Source organism: Carcharhinus amblyrhynchos, chromosome 5 (genome assembly GCF_965287045.1).
Source record: "Carcharhinus amblyrhynchos chromosome 5, sCarAmb.v2.hapA, whole genome shotgun sequence".
Classification (NCBI taxonomy): domain Eukaryota; kingdom Metazoa; phylum Chordata; class Chondrichthyes; order Carcharhiniformes; family Carcharhinidae; genus Carcharhinus; species Carcharhinus amblyrhynchos.
In genome coordinates this window covers 124,306,826-124,329,999 of record NC_137328.1, presented here as the reverse complement: position 1 = coordinate 124,329,999, position 23,174 = coordinate 124,306,826, and the positions used below count along the sequence as shown (strand labels likewise).

The 23,174-nt window shown below is 46.7% G+C and overlaps 1 protein-coding gene across 2 annotated transcripts in view; it reads right to left on the bottom strand.

Annotated features, from left to right (window-relative positions):
* znf131 (zinc finger protein 131) overlaps positions 1-12,081 on the bottom strand; it is a 61,501-nt gene extending 49,420 nt beyond the window's left edge. The window contains exons 1-3 of one of the 2 annotated variants that reach the window (XR_013886722.1): positions 11,964-12,068; positions 8,093-8,228; positions 4,955-5,056 (exon numbers count right to left, since the gene is read on the bottom strand). Coding sequence is in view for 1 of the 2 variants with exons in the window: in XM_080189765.1 (XP_080045891.1) it covers positions 4,955-5,056; positions 8,093-8,219 (229 nt within the window). In the remaining variant the exon portion in view is untranslated. Of the gene's footprint in view, positions 1-4,954; positions 5,057-8,092; positions 8,229-11,963 lie in introns of both variants that reach the window. The other variant, XM_080189765.1, reaches the window with a different exon arrangement.
* Positions 12,082-23,174: the final 11,093 nt, after the last annotated feature.

Below are 23,174 nucleotides of genomic sequence, written 5' to 3'. Positions count from 1 at the left end.
TTTTTGTATTTCTAGCTAACTTCTTCTCGCACTCTAATTTCTCCTTTTTTAGTTTTTAACCATTTCTTTATATTCTATTATCATATAAAGAACAGCAGATGGTCTAATCTGCTGACCAACACTCATCTTCGCAGAGTTTTATTCCCTTTCTTTCAATGTGATGGTAATTTTAACTTCCTTAGTTTGTCATAGATGGTACATCCATTTCTGAGTCTTTCTCAGTGGGATGTATCTTTGCAGAGTATTACTAAATACACCTGTAAATGCCTGCCACTGCATTCCTACTATCTTATCCCTTAACTTAAAACAATTACAATCAATCGAGAAGGAGTACAAAGAAAAATCTTCAAACTAAAAGCTAACAAGTCCCCTGATCCTGATGGACTTCATCCTAGAGACTTAAAAGAAGTGGCTGCTGAATAGATGCATAGGTTGTCATTTTTCAAAATGTTCCAGATTCTGGAAAGGTTCGGAGGGAGACAGAAAGCAGAAAACTACAGTTAGTGTAACATCTGTCATAGGCGAATTGGAAGGGGAGGGGGGTGTTTGTGCTTGTGTGTGCACGAGTGTGTGTGCATGAGTGTGTGTGTCTCAGTGGTAGGGAAAGCACAGATGTAAAGCTGTGGGCACCGGATTGAAACAGAGAACTCAAGATATAACACAGGGAAAGGTTGGGGGACAAGAGGTTGAGGCAATGACTGAGTTTTTGAAGTGGGCCAGACCTGTGAATTCGAAGAAAGGAGGCCCATAGTAAGTGGATGAGGCTAGTTTCACTGAGCAAATGTGTTGGTATAAGAAGGAGGAGGTTTCAGTGAGTTCCAACTAACTAAATTTCCAAGTAGTCTATTTTTTCCCCTGAATAATCAGAGGATCTAAACCATTCAAACCACTGTTTCCTGTTTTACCCAAACTTCTGCTTTGAATCCTGTCAGTGCCCTGAACTTCTAGGTTCTTCAAATAGGAATTTAAATTTCGTCATCTTTTCTGGCAGTCAGCCATCTTCTTGAACCAGTGCAATGTAAAGCTCCCTCTGCACTGTCCCCATCAAACACTCCCAGGACAGATACAGCACGGGGTTAGATACAGAGTAAAGCTCCCTCTACACTGTCCCCATCAAACACTCCCAGGACAGGTACAGCACGGGGTTAGATACAGAGTAAAGCTCCCTCTGCACTGTCCCCATCAAACACTCCCAGGACAGATACAGCACGGGGTTAGATACAGAGTAAAGCTCCCTCTACACTGTCCCCATCAAACACTCCCAGGACAGGTACAGCATGGGGTTAGATACAGAGTAAAGCTTCCTCTACGCCGACCCCAACAAGCACTCCCAGAGTAAGCACAGCAATTAATGTGCATTAATGTGCAGCACAAGGTTGTTAAAAGTATTGTTCTGGGTGAACTGGATTTTGGGGAATTATATACAGACACATTGCAATGTGGTCCTTTCATTCACCTCTCAGAGGTCAGCCTATTAGAAAAAAGTTAATGGTGAGACAATTAATGATCAAGAACATCAAGTTCATAGATCTCCAGATCACCAATAACCTATCCTGATCTCCCCATGCCCACATTATAGTTAAAAAATCTCGCCAATGCCTCTACTTTCTCAGAAGACTAAGGAAATTTGGCATGTCAGCTACAACTCTCAGCAACTTTTACAGATGCGCCGTAGGACAGATGTCAGGGGTAGGTTCTTTACCCAGAGGGTGGTGAGGGATTGGAATGCCCTGCCTGCTGCAGTTGTAAATGCGCCTAGTTTGGGGGCGTTTAAGAGGTCTGTGGTTTATGGACGAAAAGGGATTGGTTTGGGTTGGTGGGTCATTGTTGTTTTTTTTTAACTGGTCGGCGCAACATCGTGGGCCGAAGGGCCTGTTCTGCGCTGTAATGTTCTATGTTCTATGTAGAAAGCATTCTTTCTGGTTGTATCACAGCTTGGTATGGCTCCTGCTCTGCCCAAGACCACAAGAAACTACAAAAGATTGTGAACGAAGCCCAATCCAGCATGCCATCCCTTGACTCTGGCTACACTTTCCTTTGCCTTGGCAAAGCAGCCAGCATAATCAAAGACCCCACACATCTTGGACATTCTCTCTTCCATCTTCTTCCTTCGGGAAAAAGATATAAAAGTCTCAGGTCACGTACCAACCAACTCAAGAACAGCTTCTTCCCTGCTGCTGTCAGACTTTTGAATGGACTTACCTCGCATTAAGTTGATCTTTCTCTACACCCTAGCTGTGACTGTAACACTACATTCTGGACTCTCGCCTTTTCTATGAACAGTATGCTTTGTCTGTTTAGCGTGCAAAAAACAATACTTTTCACTTTTCAGAAGTCTTCAGGATGAATATTCTAATGGCGAAACCCAGTTACCAAGATTACAGCAATTCTCCACAGGAATGAGAACCAAGGCCCAAGTCCAACTCCCAGTCACTAACCTTCAGTAAAAACCTGTTCCTGTGCCAACCAACTACTTAACTGGCACCAAGACATGGAGAAGACACATTTGAATCATTGGCAGGACAGCAAGCAACCTTTTCATCCACCACTACATAATTCACAGCTTACACTCTGTACTGCCCACCTGTACCAACCACACTACACCATCAGCCTGTCCCAGTGGCACTGCCAGCCCGTCCCAACCGCACTGCCCTGCCTGTCCCAATCACACTGCCCATCCCAACCGCACTGCCAGCCCGTACCAACCGCACTGCCAGCCTGTCCCAACCGCACTGCCTCTGGTCTGTACTCGTTGGAGTTTAGAAGGATCGGGGGGATCTTATAGAGGTGTACAAGATAATGAAGGGGATGGATAGGGTAGAGGTAGAGAGATTCTTCCCACTCAGAAAGGACAGCAGGACTAGAGGGCACAGCCTCAAGATAAGGGGGGGGCAGTTTAGAACGGAGTTGAGAAGGAACTTCTTCACTCAAAGGGTGGTGAATCTCTGGAATTCTCTGACCATTGAAGTGGTGGAGGCTACCTCGCTAAATATATCTAAGTCACGGGTAGATAGGTTTTTGACAGACAAGGGAATTAAGGGTTATGGGGAGAAAGCGGGAAAGTGGAACTGATCCACTTCAGATCAGCCATGATCTTATTGAATGGCGGGGCAGGCTCGAAGGGCTAGACGGCCTACTCCTGCTCCTATTTTTTATGTTCTTAACCGCACTGCACTGCCCGTCCCAACCCCACTGCACTGCACTGCCCGTCCCAACCCCACTGCACTGCACTGCCCGTCCCAACCCCACTGCACTGCACTGCCCGTCCCAACCCCACTGCACTGCACTGCCCGTCCCAACCCCACTGCACTGCACTGCCCGTCCCAACCCCACTGCACTGCACTGCCCGTCCCAACCCCACTGCACTGCACTGCCCGTCCCAACCCCACTGCACTGCACTGCCCGTCCCAACCCCACTGCACTGCACTGCCCGTCCCAACCCCACTGCACTGCACTGCCCGTCCCAACCCCACTGCACTGCACTGCCCGTCCCAACCCCACTGCACTGCACTGCCCGTCCCAACCCCACTGCACTGCACTGCCCGTCCCAACCCCACTGCACTGCACTGCCCGTCCCAACCCCACTGCACTGCACTGCCCGTCCCAACCCCACTGCACTGCACTGCCCGTCCCAACCCCACTGCACTGCACTGCCCGTCCCAACCCCACTGCACTGCACTGCCCGTCCCAACCCCACTGCACTGCACTGCCCGTCCCAACCCCACTGCACTGCACTGCCCGTCCCAACCCCACTGCACTGCACTGCCCGTCCCAACCCCACTGCACTGCACTGCCCGTCCCAACCCCACTGCACTGCACTGCCCGTCCCAACCCCACTGCACTGCACTGCCCGTCCCAACCCCACTGCACTGCACTGCCCGTCCCAACCCCACTGCACTGCACTGCCCGTCCCAACCCCACTGCACTGCACTGCCCGTCCCAACCCCACTGCACTGCACTGCCCGTCCCAACCCCACTGCACTGCACTGCCCGTCCCAACCCCACTGCACTGCACTGCCCGTCCCAACCCCACTGCACTGCACTGCCCGTCCCAACCCCACTGCACTGCACTGCCCGTCCCAACCCCACTGCACTGCACTGCCCGTCCCAACCCCACTGCACTGCACTGCCCGTCCCAACCCCACTGCACTGCACTGCCCGTCCCAACCCCACTGCACTGCACTGCCCGTCCCAACCCCACTGCACTGCACTGCCCGTCCCAACCCCACTGCACTGCACTGCCCGTCCCAACCCCACTGCACTGCACTGCCCGTCCCAACCCCACTGCACTGCACTGCCCTGCCCGTCCCAACCGCATTGCCAGCCCGTCCCAGTGGCACTGCGCTGCCTGCCCATACCAGCCACACTGCCCAACCAACGCAGTGGCATCACCAGCCTGACCTGGCAGCTCTGCCAGTCTGTCCCACCCTCACCACCAGCCCGTCCCAACAGCACTGCCAGCCTGATCCAACCATCGGCACTGCCAGCCCATCCCAACAATACAGCACTCCCAGTACGTCGCAACCACACTACGAGCCTGTGCCAAATGCAGTTATTGACCAAACAAATATATCTAGTTTGACTACGAGCAGAATTTGGAAAACCATATCCTGTTCAAGAACAAATCTGCCCATATCCAGTTACTGGGCATCATACACTGCTGACTCCTCTTGCCAATGTGCAGCTGCAGAAATGCCTGGTCAAAGGCCTTTCCAGCCAGACGTTACTCGGGGTGAAGGAAGAAAGGCGGTGTGGTCCCCAGCACAAAACTGGCCAAGAATCCACACTGACTGACCAATACGCACAACTGCTCCGAGTATCACAGGATGCAAAGACTTTGAAGTCATCCCTGAACTGGATGGGATGCCGGATCTCTGAGCAGGCAAGTGTCATGAAATCAATAGCTTTCTTCAGCTCAGCTGATCATGGTAAAGCAGTTGTTTAGTAAACTCACCTTCGATCTCAACTAAGGGCTCTTCCCTGAAGTCCTGGAAAAAGCGGCAGAAGAATTGGCTGCAGGCAGCAAGAACAGCCTTGTGGGCTTTGAAATGGTGACCTGCAGAATGAAAGCAGCAGGAGTAAATCATTTAGCAAAGGAGACTTTCTCTAGACCAGGGGCATTTATTACTGCCGGCGATAGTAGTGTTCGTATCACAGCAGCTATGGCTCAGTGGGAGGGGGTACTCTCACCTTGGAGTCAGAAAATTGTGGGTTCAAGTCCCACTGCAGAGACTTCAGTGCAAAGTCCTGACTGACACTGCAGTGCTGAGGGAGTGCTGCACTGTCAAGAGGTGCTGTTTTTCAGATGGGATGTTAAACAGAGGCTCTGGCCACTCTCTCAGATGGGTTGGCTCTGTTTTTGCAGATGGGCTGGAGAGTTCTCCCTGGTGCGCTGGCCAATATCTACCCCTCAACAAACCTCACTAACCAACCTGACCTCACCAAAGTACTGAAGCTGCATTCCTATCATAGATGGAAGGACACTGAACATCTCATTGCTGTTTGTGGGTTTTTGCTATGCACAAATTGGTTATAGCAGTTCCCCCATTTTCTTTTATTCATGCCTGGGACATGGGCACTGAAGACAAGGCCACCATTTAAAACAAAGAAAATTACAGCACAGGAACAGGTCCTTCAGCCCTTCAAGCCTGCCCTGACCATGCTGCCAGACTGAACTAAAACTTCCAGGGACCATATCCCTCTATTCCCATCCTATTCACGTATTTGTCAACACGCCCCTTAAAAGTCATTATTGTATCTGCTTCCGCTACGTCCCCCCGCAGCGAGTTCCAGACACCCACCACCCTCTGTGTAAAAAACTTGCCTCATCCATCTCCTTTAAACCTTGCCCCTCGCACCTTAAACCTGTGCCCCCTCGTCATTGACTCTTCCGTTTGTTGTCAATCCCTAACTGAAGGTGCTGAGCGGCCTTCCCAAACTGCTGAAGTCCCGCTGGTGTTTGACACAACTGGATGGTTTGCCCGCTGATTTCAAAGTCAACCTGCAACGTTGGCCAGAATTCTATCACCTGGCCCATCATGGAATTGGCTTGGGCGAGGATCCGCAACAGAAATCTCCTTGATCTCGGGCAGGAATTCCTGGTCTCATCCGAGCGAGGCTGTAAAATCCCGTCCAATGACTCCCCTTCAAACGTAATTAAGTGGCCGTAAAGAGCTTTGGGATAAAACAATGAACCTTGCTGTACATATGTACTAATGCATTAAAATGGTAGTTAGGAGATAAATATGTCCTCTAGGACACAGGCAGCAGAACGATAAATAATCTCAAAGCAGCTGATGACACCTCTCAGACTGTCTGTCAAAATAATGAAGTATAAGCAAATAGACTGACAAAAATTAAACTAAACACATTTAATTTTGTACATTATTATTTTGCTGAATATTCTTCCGAGCTTATGTCAACAAATACAGCCAACCTTCTGCAGCAGCAACATCCGAGGTGAATGGTAGGCTTTGGCTTGGCTTTATTTGCAGTCTCCACAGAGCTGAGCATATAATTGATACTGACGTCCCAGAGCAGTAGTGAGGGAGCAGACATTGCACCATCAGAGCTGCAATGATAGATGACACAGGATTCTGCCTGTCTCTATTAAAGGCTGGAATGGGAGGAAGCTAGGGGCAGTATAGCGAAAGAAGAGGATCAGACTGGTGAACCCTATTTTAAGAGCTCTTTGGCACATTTCTGGTTGTATTAATTGCATGTGGATTTTCGGGAGGGGCCAGTGCCCTCAGTAAGCCACACAGCAGTCTGAAAGGTGCAGCACCGGCCTTGTTCTGTGATAAATAACCAGCGCCCACGCTAAACATTTAAAAGGGGTCACTCAATGAGAAAAACGGGCTGTGGATAACAGCGAAACCTATCAGTGCCTGAGCGTTTTGAAATCTTCTTGGGACAGCGCTAGAAGCAAAAAAAGGTGGACAGCCTTTAAGAATGGCCTGGAGTTTAAAGCACCTCTGACCATGCAACACTCATACAGTGAAACACTGAGGATTATGTGCTTAAACCCATGATCTCTCCCTGGCAGGAAGAGTGCCACTAATTGAGCCAAGGAAGGAAAGAAGACATTATTTCTCATGCAGTTTTCATAAAAATTTACAACTCTAAAAGGGGGCCATTTAGCCAATCCTGTCTTTATCACTGAGGCTCTATAAGGCTCTGGTTAGACGCCATTTGGAGTACTGTGAGCAGTTTTGAGCCCCATATCTAAGGAAGGATGCGCTGGCCTTGCAAAGGGTCCATAGGGGGTTCACAAGGATGATCCCTGGGACGAAGAGCTTGTCATATGAGGAGCAGCTGAGGACTCTGGGTCTGTACTCGTTGGAGTTTAGAAAGATGATGGGGGATCTTATTGAAACTTTCAGGATACGGCAAGGCCTGGATGGAGTGGATGTGGAGAGGATGTTTCCACTAGTAGGAAAAACTAGAACCAGAGGGCACAATCTCAGGCTAAAGGGACGATCTTTAAAACAGAGATGAGGAGGAATTTCTTCAGTCAGAGAGTGGTAAATCTGTGGAGCTTTTTACTGTGGAAGGCTGTGGAGGCCAGACCACTGAGTGTCTTTTAAGACAAAGATAGATAGGTTCTTGATTAAGGGGTTCTGAGGAAAAGGCAGGAGAATGGGAATAAGAAAAATATCAGCCATGATCGAATGGCAGAGCAGATTCGCAGGGCCGAGTCACCTAATTCTGCTCCTATGTCTTAAAGAAAGGGCTATACCCAAATCTGACTTTCCAGCCAGGTCTGTAGTCTCGTAGCTTATAGTTGAGTATTTCCTTTAAATACAAGGAGGATTTCAGTCCAGCACCTTCTCAGGGAGTGAGTTCCAGACCTCATCAATTGGTGAAAAACTTTTGGCTTAATCCCCTCTAATTTTTCCAGTTTGATCAGGTTAGCAAGGTGTTAATGAATATAGCTCCTTCCTTTAAACAGTTCAACAGTTGCCTTTTTTTATGTTAATTACACAGCAGTTGGAGGCTTTTCTGAGTGGAAATAACAAAATCTTCCTTCCTTCCCCAATCCAAAGAACATGTTTCAAAAGACCTACACCAGAAGTGAGTATTAGCTACTGACCGTCCACAATGAGAGTGATGTCGGTAAATTGCTCCTGCTGCCGCTGTTCATTCAATCTATCCAGTACCACCTTGTAGTGACTTGGTACCTCATGAACATGGTCCACTAATACCTCTTCTGCCGCCATTTCAAATACCTGGGAAATAAAGCACAGAACAAGCCCCTTTTAAAATGCCAATGTACTTTTTTTAGTTAAGAGAGTGGGGGGGGGGGGGATAAGGGCGGCGCAGTAGCACAGTTGTTACTAGCACTGCTGCTTCACAGCTCCAGGGATTTGGGTTCAATTCCTGGCTTGGATCACTGTCTGTATGGAGTCTGCACGTTCTTTCCACGTTTGCATGGGTTTCCTCCCGATGCTCCGGTTTCCTCCCACAGTCCAAAGATGTGCTGGTTAGGTTGACTGGCCATGCTAAAACATTGCCCCTTAGTGTTCTGAAACGCGTAGTATCTCTACCATAGTGTGGGTTTGGAGTTGATCGCAAAGATGGAGGCGCAAGGCCATGGGTAGATTTGACAGGATAAATGGAATCAAGGCTTTACTTCTCTTTTTTCCCCTTCCCTGTCCCTTCCTCTTAACCCCATCTTAACACCCCCTACTTTCTTAGCCCACCCCCCCCCCCTCCCTTAACCACCCCCACCTGCATAGAGGATTAGTGGGTAAATATATCGGAACATGGGGTGGGCCCTGAGTGGGATTGTGGCCGGTGCAGACTCGACCACAGTGCAATGCCAGCCTCTTTCTGCACTGTAGGATTTATATGATTCAACAATAAGAGGGTAGAGGTGTTAAGAAGGCGGCGGGGTGGTTAAGAAGGGGGGGGTGATTAAGAAGGCAGGCGGGGTTAAGGAGGCAGGCAATATTTGTGGCTGCACCTTATGCTGCCAAGACTCTAAGTCGTGTAAGTGTTTCCTCCTTCACACACTGTGAAGATCATCAAGCTGAAACACTCTTTCTCTCCAGATGCTTCTCTACCTGCTTAGTTTTTCCTGCAATGTTTTTGTTCCTTCTCCTTAACACATACCTCTTTGACCAAGCTTTTGCTCATCTGGCCAGCTGATATCAGTCTCCTTATTTGGGTTTAGAATGCAGCTGTGAAGTACTTCACAATGTTAAAGGTACGTTATAAATCCAAGTTCTCATTGCTGTTATGTGCGCAGCCTCTGCTTCTCAACCCTTCTGCCACTGGAAGGATTTTCATTGCAAGCATACTTGTGACACTAATAAATAAACTTTAAAACTTTAAAGTCTTCCTATCTACTCTGTCCAAACCCATCATTTTGATCGCCTATCTTGAATTGAACCGCACAGATGAGAAACAAGCTGTGCAACTTCATCCCTGTAACTGCAACTATAAACTTCAACTTAAAGATTCTGTAAAGCTTCAGGCAATTCCTTGCTGCTCTACTGTGTCCATTTCACAAGCCAGCTATCAGGCTTCTCACTGCCTCCAACTTCAATACAGCTGGAAACAATCTTCCAATGGTAGGCAGGGATCTCAGAACAAAATAATTATTATAGCGCAGGAATTCATTCAGCCTGTTGCGTCTGCATTAGTCTCCACATTGGTCATTCACCTGGTGCCAATACCCCACCCCCCGGTAACCATGCTCATTCCTTTTTTTCAGATAACATTCAAATTCCCCTTCAAATTGACCCTTCCACTCTCAAGCAGTACAACTGATACACTCACTCCATGAAAAAGTGTCTTCTCATATTGCTTTTGCAAACTGCACCCTACAGTGCAGAAGGAAGCCATTCGGTCCATTAAGCCTGCACCAACATCAATCTGACCCAAGCCCTATCCCTATTACCCCAGTGTGCCGACTAGGGGATTTTTCTAGTAATTTCACTGCAGTATTTGTGTAAGCTTACTTGTAACTCCATTTTATAAACTTGAAAACTTTACCCTGCTAGTCCCCCTGACACTAAGGGGCAATTTAGCACAGTCAATTCATTTAACTGACATCTTTGGACTATGGGAGAAACTGGAGCACGCAGGTGAAACCCATGCAGACACAGGAAGAATGTGCAGACTCCACGCAGACAGTCACCCAAGGCTGGAACTAAACGTGAATCCCTGGCGCACCTGGTGCTAACCACTGTGCCGTCCTGATCCTTCCATCAATGGGAGCAGTTTCTCTCTCTTGACTCTGTCCAGACCTCTTATGCTTTGAATACCTACATCAAATCTTCTCTCAGTTTTCTCTTCTCAAAGGAAGACACTCCCAAATTCTCCAATCTATCTTCATAACTTTTTTAAAATATGTATTCATGGCACGTGGGCACCATTGGCTGGGCCAGCATTTTGATGCCTCTCGCCAATTGCCTTGACTGGTTTTCTTCAGAGGGCTTTCGAAGAGCCAACTACATTGCTGTGGGTCTGGAGTCACCATGTAAGCTAAACCAGGTAAAGATGGCAGATTCCTTACATAAAGGATATTAGTGAACCAGATGGGTTTTTGCAACAATCGACAAAGGTTTCACAGTCATCAATAGACTTTTATTTTTAGATTTTTTAAATCAAATTCAAATTTCAACATTTGCCATGATGGGATTCAAATCTGCTCCCCAGAGAAGTAACCTGGGTCTCTGCATGATTAGTCTAGTGACAATACCACTACATCACAGCCTCCCCATAACTGAGGTTCCTCACTGCTGGAACCATTCTCATGAATCTTTTCTCTCCAATGCAATCACATCCTTCCTGTATTGCAGCTTCCTGAAGCGAAAGCCATAGCCTAACTATTGGCCTATACAAATTCAACTCAACCTTCTTGTTCTTGTAATCTACATCCCTATTTAAGATACTGTATGGATCTCACGTTTAACACCAAGAACATAAGAACAAGGAGCAGGAGTAAGCGATTTAGCCTCTTGAGCCTGCTCCGCTATTCAATAAGATCATGGCTGATTTTTTTGTGGACTCAGCTCCACTTACTCACCCGCTCATCATAACTCTTAATTCCTCTACTGATCAAAAATTTATCTATCCTTGCCTTAAAAACATTCAATGAGATAGCCTCAACTGCTTCAGTGGGCAGGGAATTGCACAGATTCACAACCCTTTGTGTGAAGAAGTTCCTCCTCAACTCAGTCCTAAATCTGCTTCCCATTATTTTGAGGCTATGCCCCCTAGTTCTAGTTTCACCTGCCAGTGGAAACAACTTCCCTGTTTCTATCTTATCTATTCCTTTCATCATTTGAAAATGATTTTAAGATCATTAATGGCATCCAGAGATCCTGTGCTGATCACTTCCAAATCCATCAGTGGCAGGCCAGAGGAGCCCATGTTGATCACTTCCAAATCCACCAATGGCACACAAGGATCCCATGTTGATCACATCACGATTTACCAATGGGAGGCAGGGATCCCATGTTGATCACCTCACAATCCACCAATGTCATGCAGGGATGCCATGTTGCTCACTTCCAAATCCACCAATTGCAGGCCAGAGGATCCCATGTTGCTCACTTCCAAATCCACCTATGGCACACAGGGATCCCATGTTGGTCACCTCACAATTCACCAATGGGAGGCAGGGGCCACCTGTCAATCAGGGGAGTTTCCGGTTTGAAGGGGCGGGATTACTGCTGGGACCGGAAGGCCTACACACACAGGCTTCGCGCCGCCACTAAAACCCGGGGATGGGAGTAAAGGGATCCGGAGCGGTGGCGGGATGATTGTGCGGGCGGGGCGGGTTGCCGGGGTCTGTGGTAGGGTGTTGGGCCGCTCCTCCGGGGCTGCTTTCTCCCCAGGAGCCGCGGCCGCCGGCATTTCCCGCTCTGACGGCGGCGGCGGCTGCCGCTGACAGCCATTACGTCATCAAATCGCGCATTTGGGCCAGGAATGGCTGTTTTTATTTTCCTCACCCGCCCTGTCTGCACTCTCCGCCTTCGGGCTAGCTCCTGAGGGCCGGGCCGGGCGGCCTGCGCTGCCCGCTGGGAGGGCTGTCCGGGCCGCGCTCGCACCGCTCTCCGCTCCCGTCGCCAGCGGCTCCGCAACGCTGGACAGGCCTCGCATTCCCGGCAACCCCCGCGCCAGCGCTGACCTTTCACCCTGACAACCCAGCGGCACGCGGGCGGTTACCGGGGTAACAGGGCATGCCGCTGACTGCAGCACATGATGGAGAGATGCTGGGATTGGACCAGGGTCAACACAGCAAGAAGTCTCATAACACCAGGTTAAAGACCAACAGGTTTATAACAACATAAGAACATAAGAAATAGGAGCAGGAGTAGGCCATCTAGCCCTTCGAGCCTGCCCCGCCATTCAATAAGATCATGGCTGATCTGTCGTGTCTCAGTTCCACTTTCCCGCCCTCTCCCCATAACCCTTAATCCCCTCTCTTATCAAAAACCCATCAACCCGCTTCTTAAAAATATTTAGCGAGGCAGCCTCCACCACTTCAACGGGCAGAGAATTCCAGAGATTCACCACCCTTTGAGTGAAGAAGTTCCTCCTCAACTCCGTTCTGAACCGCCCCCCCTTTATCTTGAGGCTGTGCCCCCTAGTCCTACTGTCTTTTCTGAGCAGGAAGAGTCTCTCCACCTCTATCCTATCCATCCCATTCATCATCTTATACGTCTCAATGAGATCTCCCCTCATTCTTCTAAACTCTTAACGAGTACAAGCCTAGTTTATTCAGCCTCTCCTCATAGCTTAATCCCCTCAACTCCGGTATCAGCCTAGTAAACCTCCTCTGCACTCCCTCCAGGGCCAAAATATCCTTGCGCAGGTGCGGCGCCCAAAACTGCACACAGTACTCCAGCTGCGGCCTCACCAATGCCCTATACAGCTGCAGCAAGACCTCCCTACTTTTATATTCAATCCCCCTCGCTATGAAGGCCAGCATCCCATTCGCCTTCCTGACCACCTGCTGCACCTGCAAGCTGGGTTTTTGCGACTCATGCACAAGGACCCCAAGGTCCCTCTGCACCGTCGCCTGCTGCAGTTTTTCGCTTAAAAGCAGAGGAATTTAGAGTAGCTAAGAGCAGTGGGCGAGAAGAGGATTGGGAAAGGTTTAAATGTCAACAAAGATTGACAAAGAAGTTGATAAAGGAGGGTCGGAGAAGCTATGAAGCTGGGCTAGCACTTAATATAAAAAAGGATAGCAAGAGTTTTTATAAATATATAAAAAGGAAGAGGCTGGCTAGGGTGAACGTTGGTCCTTTAAAGGATGAGAAAGGGGACCTAGTGGTAGGGGATGGGGAAATGGCTAAGGTCTTGAATAACTTTTTTGTTTCTGTCTTCACGGAGGAGGACGTGAATAATTTGCCGGGTGTTAGCGATGGAAAGGTGGTAGGACTGGAGGGTCTTAATGACATTACTGTTACTAGAGAGGTGGTGCTCGACAGACTGGAGGGGCTGATTGTGGACAAGTCGCCAGGACCGGATGGAATGCATCCGAGGGTTCTGAAAGAAATGGCGGAGGTGATAGTGGATGCCTTGGTGGTTATTTTCCAAACATCGCTGGATTCCGGGGAAGTGCCGGAAGATTGGAAAACGGCTAATGTTACGTCGTTGTTTAAGAAGGGTGCCAGGCAAAAGGCGGGGAATTATAGGCCGGTTAGTTTAACGTCTGTGGTAGGTAAAATGTTAGAATCTGTCATTAAGGAGGAAATTGCGAGGCATCTTGAAGGGAATTGCTTGATAGGGCAGACGCAACACGGTTTCATTAAAGGGAAGTCGTGTCTGACAAATTTACTGGAGTTCTATGAGGATGTGTCTAGGGCAGTGGATAGAGGAGAGCCGGTGGATGTGGTCTTTCTGGATTTTCAGAAGGCATTTGACAAGGTACCTCACAAGAGGTTATTGCAGAAGGTCAGGGGACATGGAGTTGGGGGTAGGGTGTTAGCGTGGATAGAGGATTGGTTATCAAATAAGAGGCAGAGAGTGGGGGTCAATGGGTGCTATTCGGATTGGCGGTTGGTGACTAGTGGAGTGCCCCAGGGGTCGGTGCTGGGGCCTCAGCTATTTACCATTTATATAGATGATCTGGAGGAGGGAACCGAGTGCAGGGTGTCGAAATTTGCTGATGACACCAAGATTGGGGGAAAGGCAAATTGTGCGGAGGGTGTGGAGAGTCTGCAGAAGGATCTAGATAGGCTGGGCGAATGGGCCAGGAAATGGCAAATGGAATTTAATGTTGGCAAGTGTGAGGTGGTCCACTTTGGTAGGAAGAATGGTAGGAAGGACTAAATGCAACTAAGAACATAAGAAATAGGAGCAGGAGTAGGCCACCTAGCCCTTCGAGCCTGCCCCGCCATTCAATAAGATCATGGCTGATCTTAAGTGGATCAGTTCCACTTTCCCGCTGTCTCCCCATAACCTTTAATTCCCCTGTCTATCAGAAATCTAGCTTTCAGACCACTTGATGCTCCTTCGTGAGGTGGGTTCTGATCACAAACATGGCATATAAAGGTGCATGATGTGGGTATGCCGGCGTTGGACTGGCGTAAACATAGTAAAAAGTCTGACAACACCAGGTTTTAGTCCAACCTATTTATTTGATAATATACTCAAGCTTTCGAGGGGCTGCCTCTTCGTCAGGTGAATGGAGAGTTCTCTCCATTCACCTGACGAAGAGGCAGTCCCCTCGAAAGCTTGTGAGTATATTATCAAATAAATAGGTTGGACTAAAACCTGGTGTTGTCAGACTTTTTACTATATAAAGGTGCACACACAGTTTACAGAATACTGATTAGAATCTGAAAGCTGGTGGCATTTACTATCAGGTAAACCTCTTGGACCCGCCAGTGGAAACAACTTCCCTGCTTATATCTTATCTACCCCCTTCATAATCTTATATGTTTCTATAAGATCTCCCCTCATTCTTCTGAATTCCAATGAGTATAGCCCCAGTCTACTCAGTCTTTCCTCATAAGCCAACCCTCTCAACTCCAGAATCAACCTAGTGAATCTCCTCTGCACCCCCTCCAGTGCCAGTATATCCTTTCTCAAGTAAGGAGACCAAAACTGTACACAGTACTCCAGGTGTGGCCTCACCAGCACCTTATACAGCTGCAACATAACCTTGCTGTTTTTAAACTCCATCCCTCTAGCGATGAAGGACAAATTCCATTTGCTGCCTTGATTCCCTGCTGCACCTGCAAACCAACTCCTTAAGATTCCTGCACAAGGACACCCAGGTCCCTCTGCACAGCAGCATGTTGCAATTTTTTACCATTTAAAAAGTAGTCTATTTTGCTGTTATTCCTACCAAAATGGATGACTTCACATTTACCAACATTGTACTCCATCTGCCAGACTCGTCCACTCACTTAGACTACCTATATCCGTTTGCAGACTTTCAGCATCCTCTGCACACTTTGCTCTTCCATCCATCTTAGTGTCATCTATGAATTTTGACATACTACCCTGGTCCCCAACTCCAAATCATCCATGTAAATCGTAAACAATTGCAGTCCCAACACTGATTCCTGAGGCACACCACAAGTCACTGATTGCCAACCAGAAAAACCAGAGAGGTTTTCCTCCGGGTGCTCCAGTTTCCTCCCATAGTCCAAACATGTGCGGATTAGATGGATTAGCTGTGCTAAATTGCTCCTTAGTATTCCAGGAAGTGTAGGTTAGGGGGAGTAGTGGGTAAATATTATACGGTTAAGGGAATAGAGTCTGGGTGGGATGCGGTTTTGGAGAGTCAGTGTAGACTTGATGGGCCGAATGGCTTCCTGCACTGTAGGGATTCTCTAAAACCCTTAGCCATTGCAGACCTTAGTCACTCACTCTGTGAAAAAGTTTTACTCATGTTGCTTTTGTTTTCCCAATTACTTTAAATCTGTGCACCCTCTTGATTGTTTTGTGACTGGAAACAGTCCTCCCATCAACTGTGTCTTGACACTCCTTATTTTTATGTGTATAATGGGAAGGCTATGAATTAGTCATCTAGAGACCCAGGTTAATGTTTTGGGGACTCAGATTCAATTCCCACCATATCAGATGACTTCACAGTTGGAATTTGAATTCAGTACTAAAATATCTGGAATTACAAATCATAGAATCACACAGAGCAGAAGAGACTCTCCAGCCCATTGAGTCTATGCCAACACATTAGAAACACCTGAACTCCCCTGAATCCCATCTGCCAGTACTTCACCCATAGCCCTGAATGTTATGGTAATTTTCACAGTAACTTCATTGTAATGTTAATGTAAGCCTACACTTGACAATAAATAACTTCAAACTTTAAGTGCTCATCAAAATACTCTTTAAAGGATGTGAGGCATTTCACCTCTACGCAGCGCATTCCAGACCTTCACCACCCTCTGGATAAAAACATTTTTCTTCAAATCCCCCCCTAAACTCCCTCCCCTCAATTTTAACTTGTCTCCTCCTAACCGACCCTTCAACTAAGGGGAACAGCTGCTCTTTATCCACTCTCTCCATGTCCCTCATAATCTTAAACACCTTAATCAGGTCGCCCCTCAGTCTTCTCTGCTCCAATGAAAACAACCCAAGCCATAACAACCTCTTTCCATAACGTAAATATTCCTTTCCTGGTAGCATCCTGGTGAATCTCCTCTGCACCCTCTCCAGCGTGTTCATATCCATCCTATAATGTGGTGAGCAGAACTGCACACAGTGCTCCAGCTGTGGCCTCACCAAAGTTCTATACAACTCCATCATGACTACCCTGCTTTTGTAATCTGTGCTTCAATTGATAAAGGTAAGTATCCCATATGCCTTTTTCATATGGGACATTTTCACCAACCTACTAACATGCCCTTCCGCATTTAGAGATCTATGGACAAAATGCCAACGTCCATTCATTGAACATTTTCTTGTCAAATTACTCCTTTCAAAGTGTAACACCTCTCACTTTTCAGGGTTAAATTCCATCTGCCACTTATCTGCCCATTTGACCATTCCATCTATATCTTCTTGTAGCCTCACAGTTAACCACCTGGCCAATCTTTGTGTCATCTGCAAACTTACTGATCCTATCCCCCATGTAGTCATCAATGATGTGGAGATGCCAGTGTTGGACTGGGGTGGATACAGTAAGAAGTCTCACAACACTCACAAATTTTCAGAGCACTGTTCCTTCATCAGGTGAGAAGGCCATTAATTGACGTCTGCATTCCAATACAAAACGGGCTGGTCAGAACAAGGGTAATTTAACCCTGAAAAGTGAGGATTAACAAGGCAAGGGAGTTCATAATGAACAGTCAGATGCTAGATAGTACAGAGGACCAGAGTGACATTGATGTGTGTGTCCAAAGATCCCTGAAGGCAGCAGGACAGGTGGATAAGCTGTTAAGAAGGCACTTGTGATACTTGCTTTTATTAGTCCAGGCATAGAATTTTTTTTTAATTCATTCATGGGACATGGGTGTCACTGTCTGGCCATCATCTATTGCCCATCCGTAGTTGCCCAAGGGCGGTTAAGAGTCGATCACAATGCTGTGGCTCTGGAGTCACATGTAGGCCAGGCTAGGTAAGAATGGCAGATTTCCTTCCCTAAAGGACATGAACTAGATGGGTTTTTCTGACAATCGGCAATGGTTTTGTGGCCATCAGTAGATTCTTAATTCCAGATATTTTGTACTGAATCCAAATTCCACCATCTGCCGTGGCAGGATTCGAACCCAGGTCCCCAGAACATTAGTTGAGTTTCTGGATTAATAGTCTGGCGATGATACCAGTAGGCCATCACCCTATAAGAGCAGGGAAGTTACGATGGAGCAATATAAAACACTTGTTAGGCCACAATAGAATACGGTGTGCAGTTCTAGTCAAAACACAAAATTTATTTATTAGTGTCACAAGTAGGCTTACATTAACACTGCAATGAAGTTAGTGTGGAAATTTCCTAGTCACTACACTCCGGTGCCTGTTCAGGTACACTGAGGGAGAATTCAGCACAGACAATGCACCTAACCAGCATGTCTTTCGGATTGTGGGAGGAAACCGAAGACACGGAGAACGTGCAGACTCCGCACAGACAACGATCCAAGCCGGAAATCAAACCCAGGTTCCTGGTGCTGTGAGACAGCAGTGCTAACCACTGTGCCACCCACTTTAGGAAAGATGTGATTGCATAAGAGAGAGTGCAGAGGAGATTCACCAGGATGTTGTCTGGGCTGGAACGTTACAGCTATGAAGAGATGTTGGATAGGCTGTGGTTGTTTTTCTTCACATGCTTTATATTCCTTTATATGTGTCTTTATGTGCCCTGTTTGTGAACAGAACTCCCACTCACCTGATGTAGGAACAGTGCTCAGAAAGCTTGTGCTACCAACTAAACCTGTTGGATTTAACCTGGTGTTGTGAGACCTCTCACTGTTTTCCTTACAACAGAGAAGACGAAGGGAGAACTTGATTGAGGCGTACAAAATTACAAGGGAAATAAGGTAGATAGGAAGAAACTGTTCCCCTTTCAAGGGGTCAATAGCCTGAGGGCATTGCTTTAAGTTAAGGAGGAGGAGATAAAGAGGGGATTTGAGGAAAAGCTTTTTCAGCCAGAGGCTGGTGGGAATCTGGGACTCACTGCCTGAAAGGATGGTAGAGGCGGGAACCCTCATGACATTTCAGAAGCATTTAGCTGAGCACTTCAAACACCATGGCATAGAAGGCTATGGACCAAGTGCTGGAAAATGGGATTAGGATTGATAGGCGCTTGATGGCTGTTGCAGAGACAATGGGCTGAAGGGCCTCTTTCTGGGCTGTAAAACTCAATGGTTGGGCTTTTACAGCCTCGCTTGTCCTGAAACCATTAAATCCCACTCGAGGTCAACAGCCTTCTCCATACGCCACCCCTCACCCACTCCAATTCCTGTGGCAGGCCGGAGGAGAAAATTCCAGCTTATGACTAAAAACCCTGGATCTTTGAATTCAACTTTGAAGCATGGCTGTGTGTCCTCTTGGGATACAGTCTCAATCTCTTGAATTATATCTAGGTCTTGTGTGTGTTTAGATTTTTTGGACTTGCGGTTTGCTGAAGTGTCCAATTCTGTTATAAAGTCATAGAGGTTTACAGCATGAAAACAGGCCCTTCGGCCCAACTTGTCCATGCTGCCCTTTTTTTGAAACCCCTAAACTAATCCCAATTGCCCGCATTTGGCCCATATCCCTCTATACCCACCTTACCCATGTAACTGTCTAAATGCTTTTTAAAAGACAATATTGTACCCATCTTTGCTTCTACCTCTGGCAGCTTGTTCCAGACACTCACCCCTCTGTGTGAAAACAATTGCCCCCCTGGATACCTTTGTATCTCTCCCCTCTCACCTTAAACCTATGTTCTCCAGTTTTAGACTCCCCTACCTTTGGAAAAAGATATTGACTATCTAGCTGATCTGTGCCCCTCATTATTTTATAGACCTCTATAAGATCACCCCTCAGCCTCCTACACTCCAGAGAAAAACGTCCCAGTCTATCCAGCCTCTCCTTATAACTCAAACAATCAAGTCCGGGTAGCATCCTAGTAAATCTTGTCTTTCTAGTTTAATAATATCCTTTCTATAATAGGGTGACCAGAATTGCACACAGTATTCCAAGTGTGGCCTTACCAATGTCTTGTATAACTTCAACAAGACGTCCCAACTCCTGTATTCAATGTTCTGACTGATGAAACCAAGCATGCTGAATGCCTTCTCCACCACTCTGTCCATCTGTGACTCTACTTTCAAGGAGCTATGAACATGTACCCCTAGATCTCTTTGTTCTGTGACTCTCCCCAACATCCTACCATTAATTGAGTAAATCCTGCTCTGGCTCAATCTACCAAAATGCATCACCTCGCATTTGTCTAAAACTCCATCTGCCATTTGTCAGCACACTGGCCAATTGATCAAGATCCTGTTGCAATTGGAGATAACTTTCTTCTCTGTCCATTATGCCACCAATCTTGGTATCATCTGCAAACTTACTAACCATACCTCCTATATTCTCATTCAAATCATTAATATAAATGACAAATAACAGTGGACCCAGCACTGATCGCTGAGGCACACCACTGGTCACAGGCCTCCAGTTTGAAAAACAGCCCTCTACAACCACCCTCTGTCTTCTGTCAAGAACAACAAGAGTTTGTATCTATATATGCCTTGTTTGTGAACAGAACTCCCACTCACCTAATGAAGGGGCAGTGCTCCGAAAGCTTGTGGCTTATGCTACCAAATAAACCTGTTGGACTTTAACCTGTGTTGTGAGACATCTTACTGTGCTTACCCCAGTCCAACGCCGGCATTTCCACATTCTGTTAAGAAGCCAATTTTGTATCATTTTAGATACCTCACCATGAATCCTGTGAAATTTAACTTTATGCAAAAAGCTACCATGCGGTACCTTGTCAAAGGCCTTGCTAAAGTGCATGTAGACAACATCAACTGCACTGCCCTCATCTACTTTCTTAATTATCCCTTCAAAAAAACAATCAAATTTATGAGACATGATTTTCCACTCATAAAGCCGTGCTGACTGTCCCTAATCAGTCTTTGCCTCTCTAAATGCCTGTAGATCCTGTCTCTCAAAATACCTTCCAACAATTTACCCACCACAGATGTGAGGCTGACTGACCTGTGGTTCCCAGGCTTTTCCCTGCAGCTCTTTTTAAACAAAGGCACAACATTTGTTACTCTCCAAAGTTCAGGCAGCTCACCCGTGACAATCGATGATTCAAATATCTCGGCTAGGGGACTCGCAATTTCCTCCCTAGCCTCCCACCACGTCATGGGATACACTTCATCAGGTCCCGGGGATTTATCTACCTTGATGTGCTTTAAGACTTCTAGCACCTCCTTCTCTGTAATATGTACAGTCCTGGAGACATCACTATTTATTTCCCCAAGTTCCCTAACATCCATTTTGATCCATTCTGTTAGATTGAAAGTATTGGGCTTTCTCAACTATAGGGTCCTCTGCTCCACCATGCTGACTTGCTCCCTCTCCTGGTCAGTTAGGGAATGATTTTAATAGTACTTCAAATTTAGTAGATGATTTGTCGATTCTTTTTCCAGTAATAATGCCATCCACAATTAGACCTGTCAAATAAAGCAGTGTGTTAACTTGTTCAGGTTCTGTCTTTTTATTCAGATCTAAGGCAATCACATCCCCAAAGGTTCGCTTACTCCAGAATTCCCAGTTATGACATTGATCTTGGATAGGCCCTTGTTGGTTTGAAAGAGTGGATTTCTGATCCGTGGTTAAACATCGATTAAAGAGTAGGTTCAGCTCGAAGAAGTTGCCGAAAATCAGGATGGCACCATTGCTGATTTGAAGACAAATGGTTTAACCCACGTTTGCTGCTTTAGGGTGGGAATTCCTGCAATGGCACACACACACACACACACACACACACACGCACAGCCTGAAAAATGTTTTAAACAGCGGCTGCTTGGGTCAAATGACTGCAGACACCTTCCTTTCAGCGCTTTGCTTTAGAGACACAAAGACAGTGAATTCTGGCCTTTGCTGGTGTTTAAAACTGATTCTTCAGTCACAATTCTTCTGGTACAATTAATTTCTTCTCTTTTCCAACCGAGTTCAAACACTACATATTCAGGCAGTGACTCAGGAATCTAGTTTCTCATAGAACACTCTCCCACTGAGTTTTTAAATGGCAATTCACGCTGCTGAATGATTCAGAAGTTTCTCTGCACTAGCTTTATCCTGGATTTTAACCATTTTAGCTTACCCCCTGCTAGGTAGGATGAAGGAATAAAATGTAACATCTTAAAGTTTACAGATGATACCAAGTTGGGTGGGAGAGTGAACTGTGACAAGGGTGCAGAGATTGTTCAGAATGATCTGGGCAGGTTGGGTGAGTGGTTACATCAATGGCAGATGCAGTATAATTTGGATAAATGTGAGGTCATTCACTTTGGAAGCAGAAACAAGAAGGCAGATTACTGCCTGAATGGCTGTAAATTGGGAGAGAGGAGTGTGCAGAGGGACCTGGGTGTCCTTGTGCACCAGTCAATGAAGGTAAGCATGCAGGTGCAGCAGGCAGTAAAGAAGGTAAATGGTCTGTTGGCCTTCATTGCAAGAAGTTTCGAGTACAGCTAAGCTATTGAGCTGGATGATCAGCCATGATCACGATGAATAGTAGAGAAGACTCGAAGGACCTAATGGCCTCGTCCTGCTCCTATCTTCTATATTTCTACATCTCCATGAACCATAAACCAAGAAGTCTCCTGAAGTCTAGAATTTTAGACATGTGCCTTCAGCTTCCAAGGTGTGGAGATGCCGGTGTTGGATTGGTGAGCCTGAAGACGGAGCGAAATTCCGAAAGCTTGTGCTGCCAAATAAACCTGTTGGACTTTAACCTAGTCTTGTGAGACTTCTTACAGTTCTTACTCCAGTCCAACACCATCATCTCCACATCACGGCTATAGAAATAGGTCAGGGAAGGTTCACTGGGCTGATTTCTTCGTGAACAGTTTACCTCATGAGAAAAGACTGAGGAAGTTGGACCTGTCTCCGTTGGCTGAATAAGGAACTGACTGTAAACAGGAAACCTGTGGGAAATATTCAAATATAGAACAAGGAACAACACAGCACAGGAAACAGGCCCTTCGGCCCTACAAGCCCGGACTGCCATTTTAACAATAAGTACAAGCTTCCCCAAAATTGATTGAAAAGGAAGCTGAGATATTTTGTGCTTTTGAGAAAATAGCTGGACAGATGAGGTGGCAACGAGACATTGGAACTCTACTTGTACAGACTAAATCTGTAGATAGCAATGGTTAACACTGCTCCCTCATAGCGCCAGGACCCAGGTTCAATTCCTGGCTTGGGTCACTGCTTGTGCCAAGTCTGCACGTTCTCCCCATCTCTGCATGGGTTTTCTTTGGGTGCTCTGGTTTCCTCCCACAGTCCAAAGATGTGCAGCTCAGGTGAATTGGCCATGCTAAATTCACCCTCAGTGTACCTGAACAGAGACCGGAGTGTGGAGACTAGGGGATTTTCACAGTAACTTCATTGCAGTGTTAATGTAAGCCGACTTGTGACAATAATGAATAAACTTTAAACTTCTAAAACTTTAGTGAAGCATATATATCTTTGTCCAAGGAAAGGTCTGGAGACTGAGGCAGTGAGGAAAGGTATACTGAGTGATA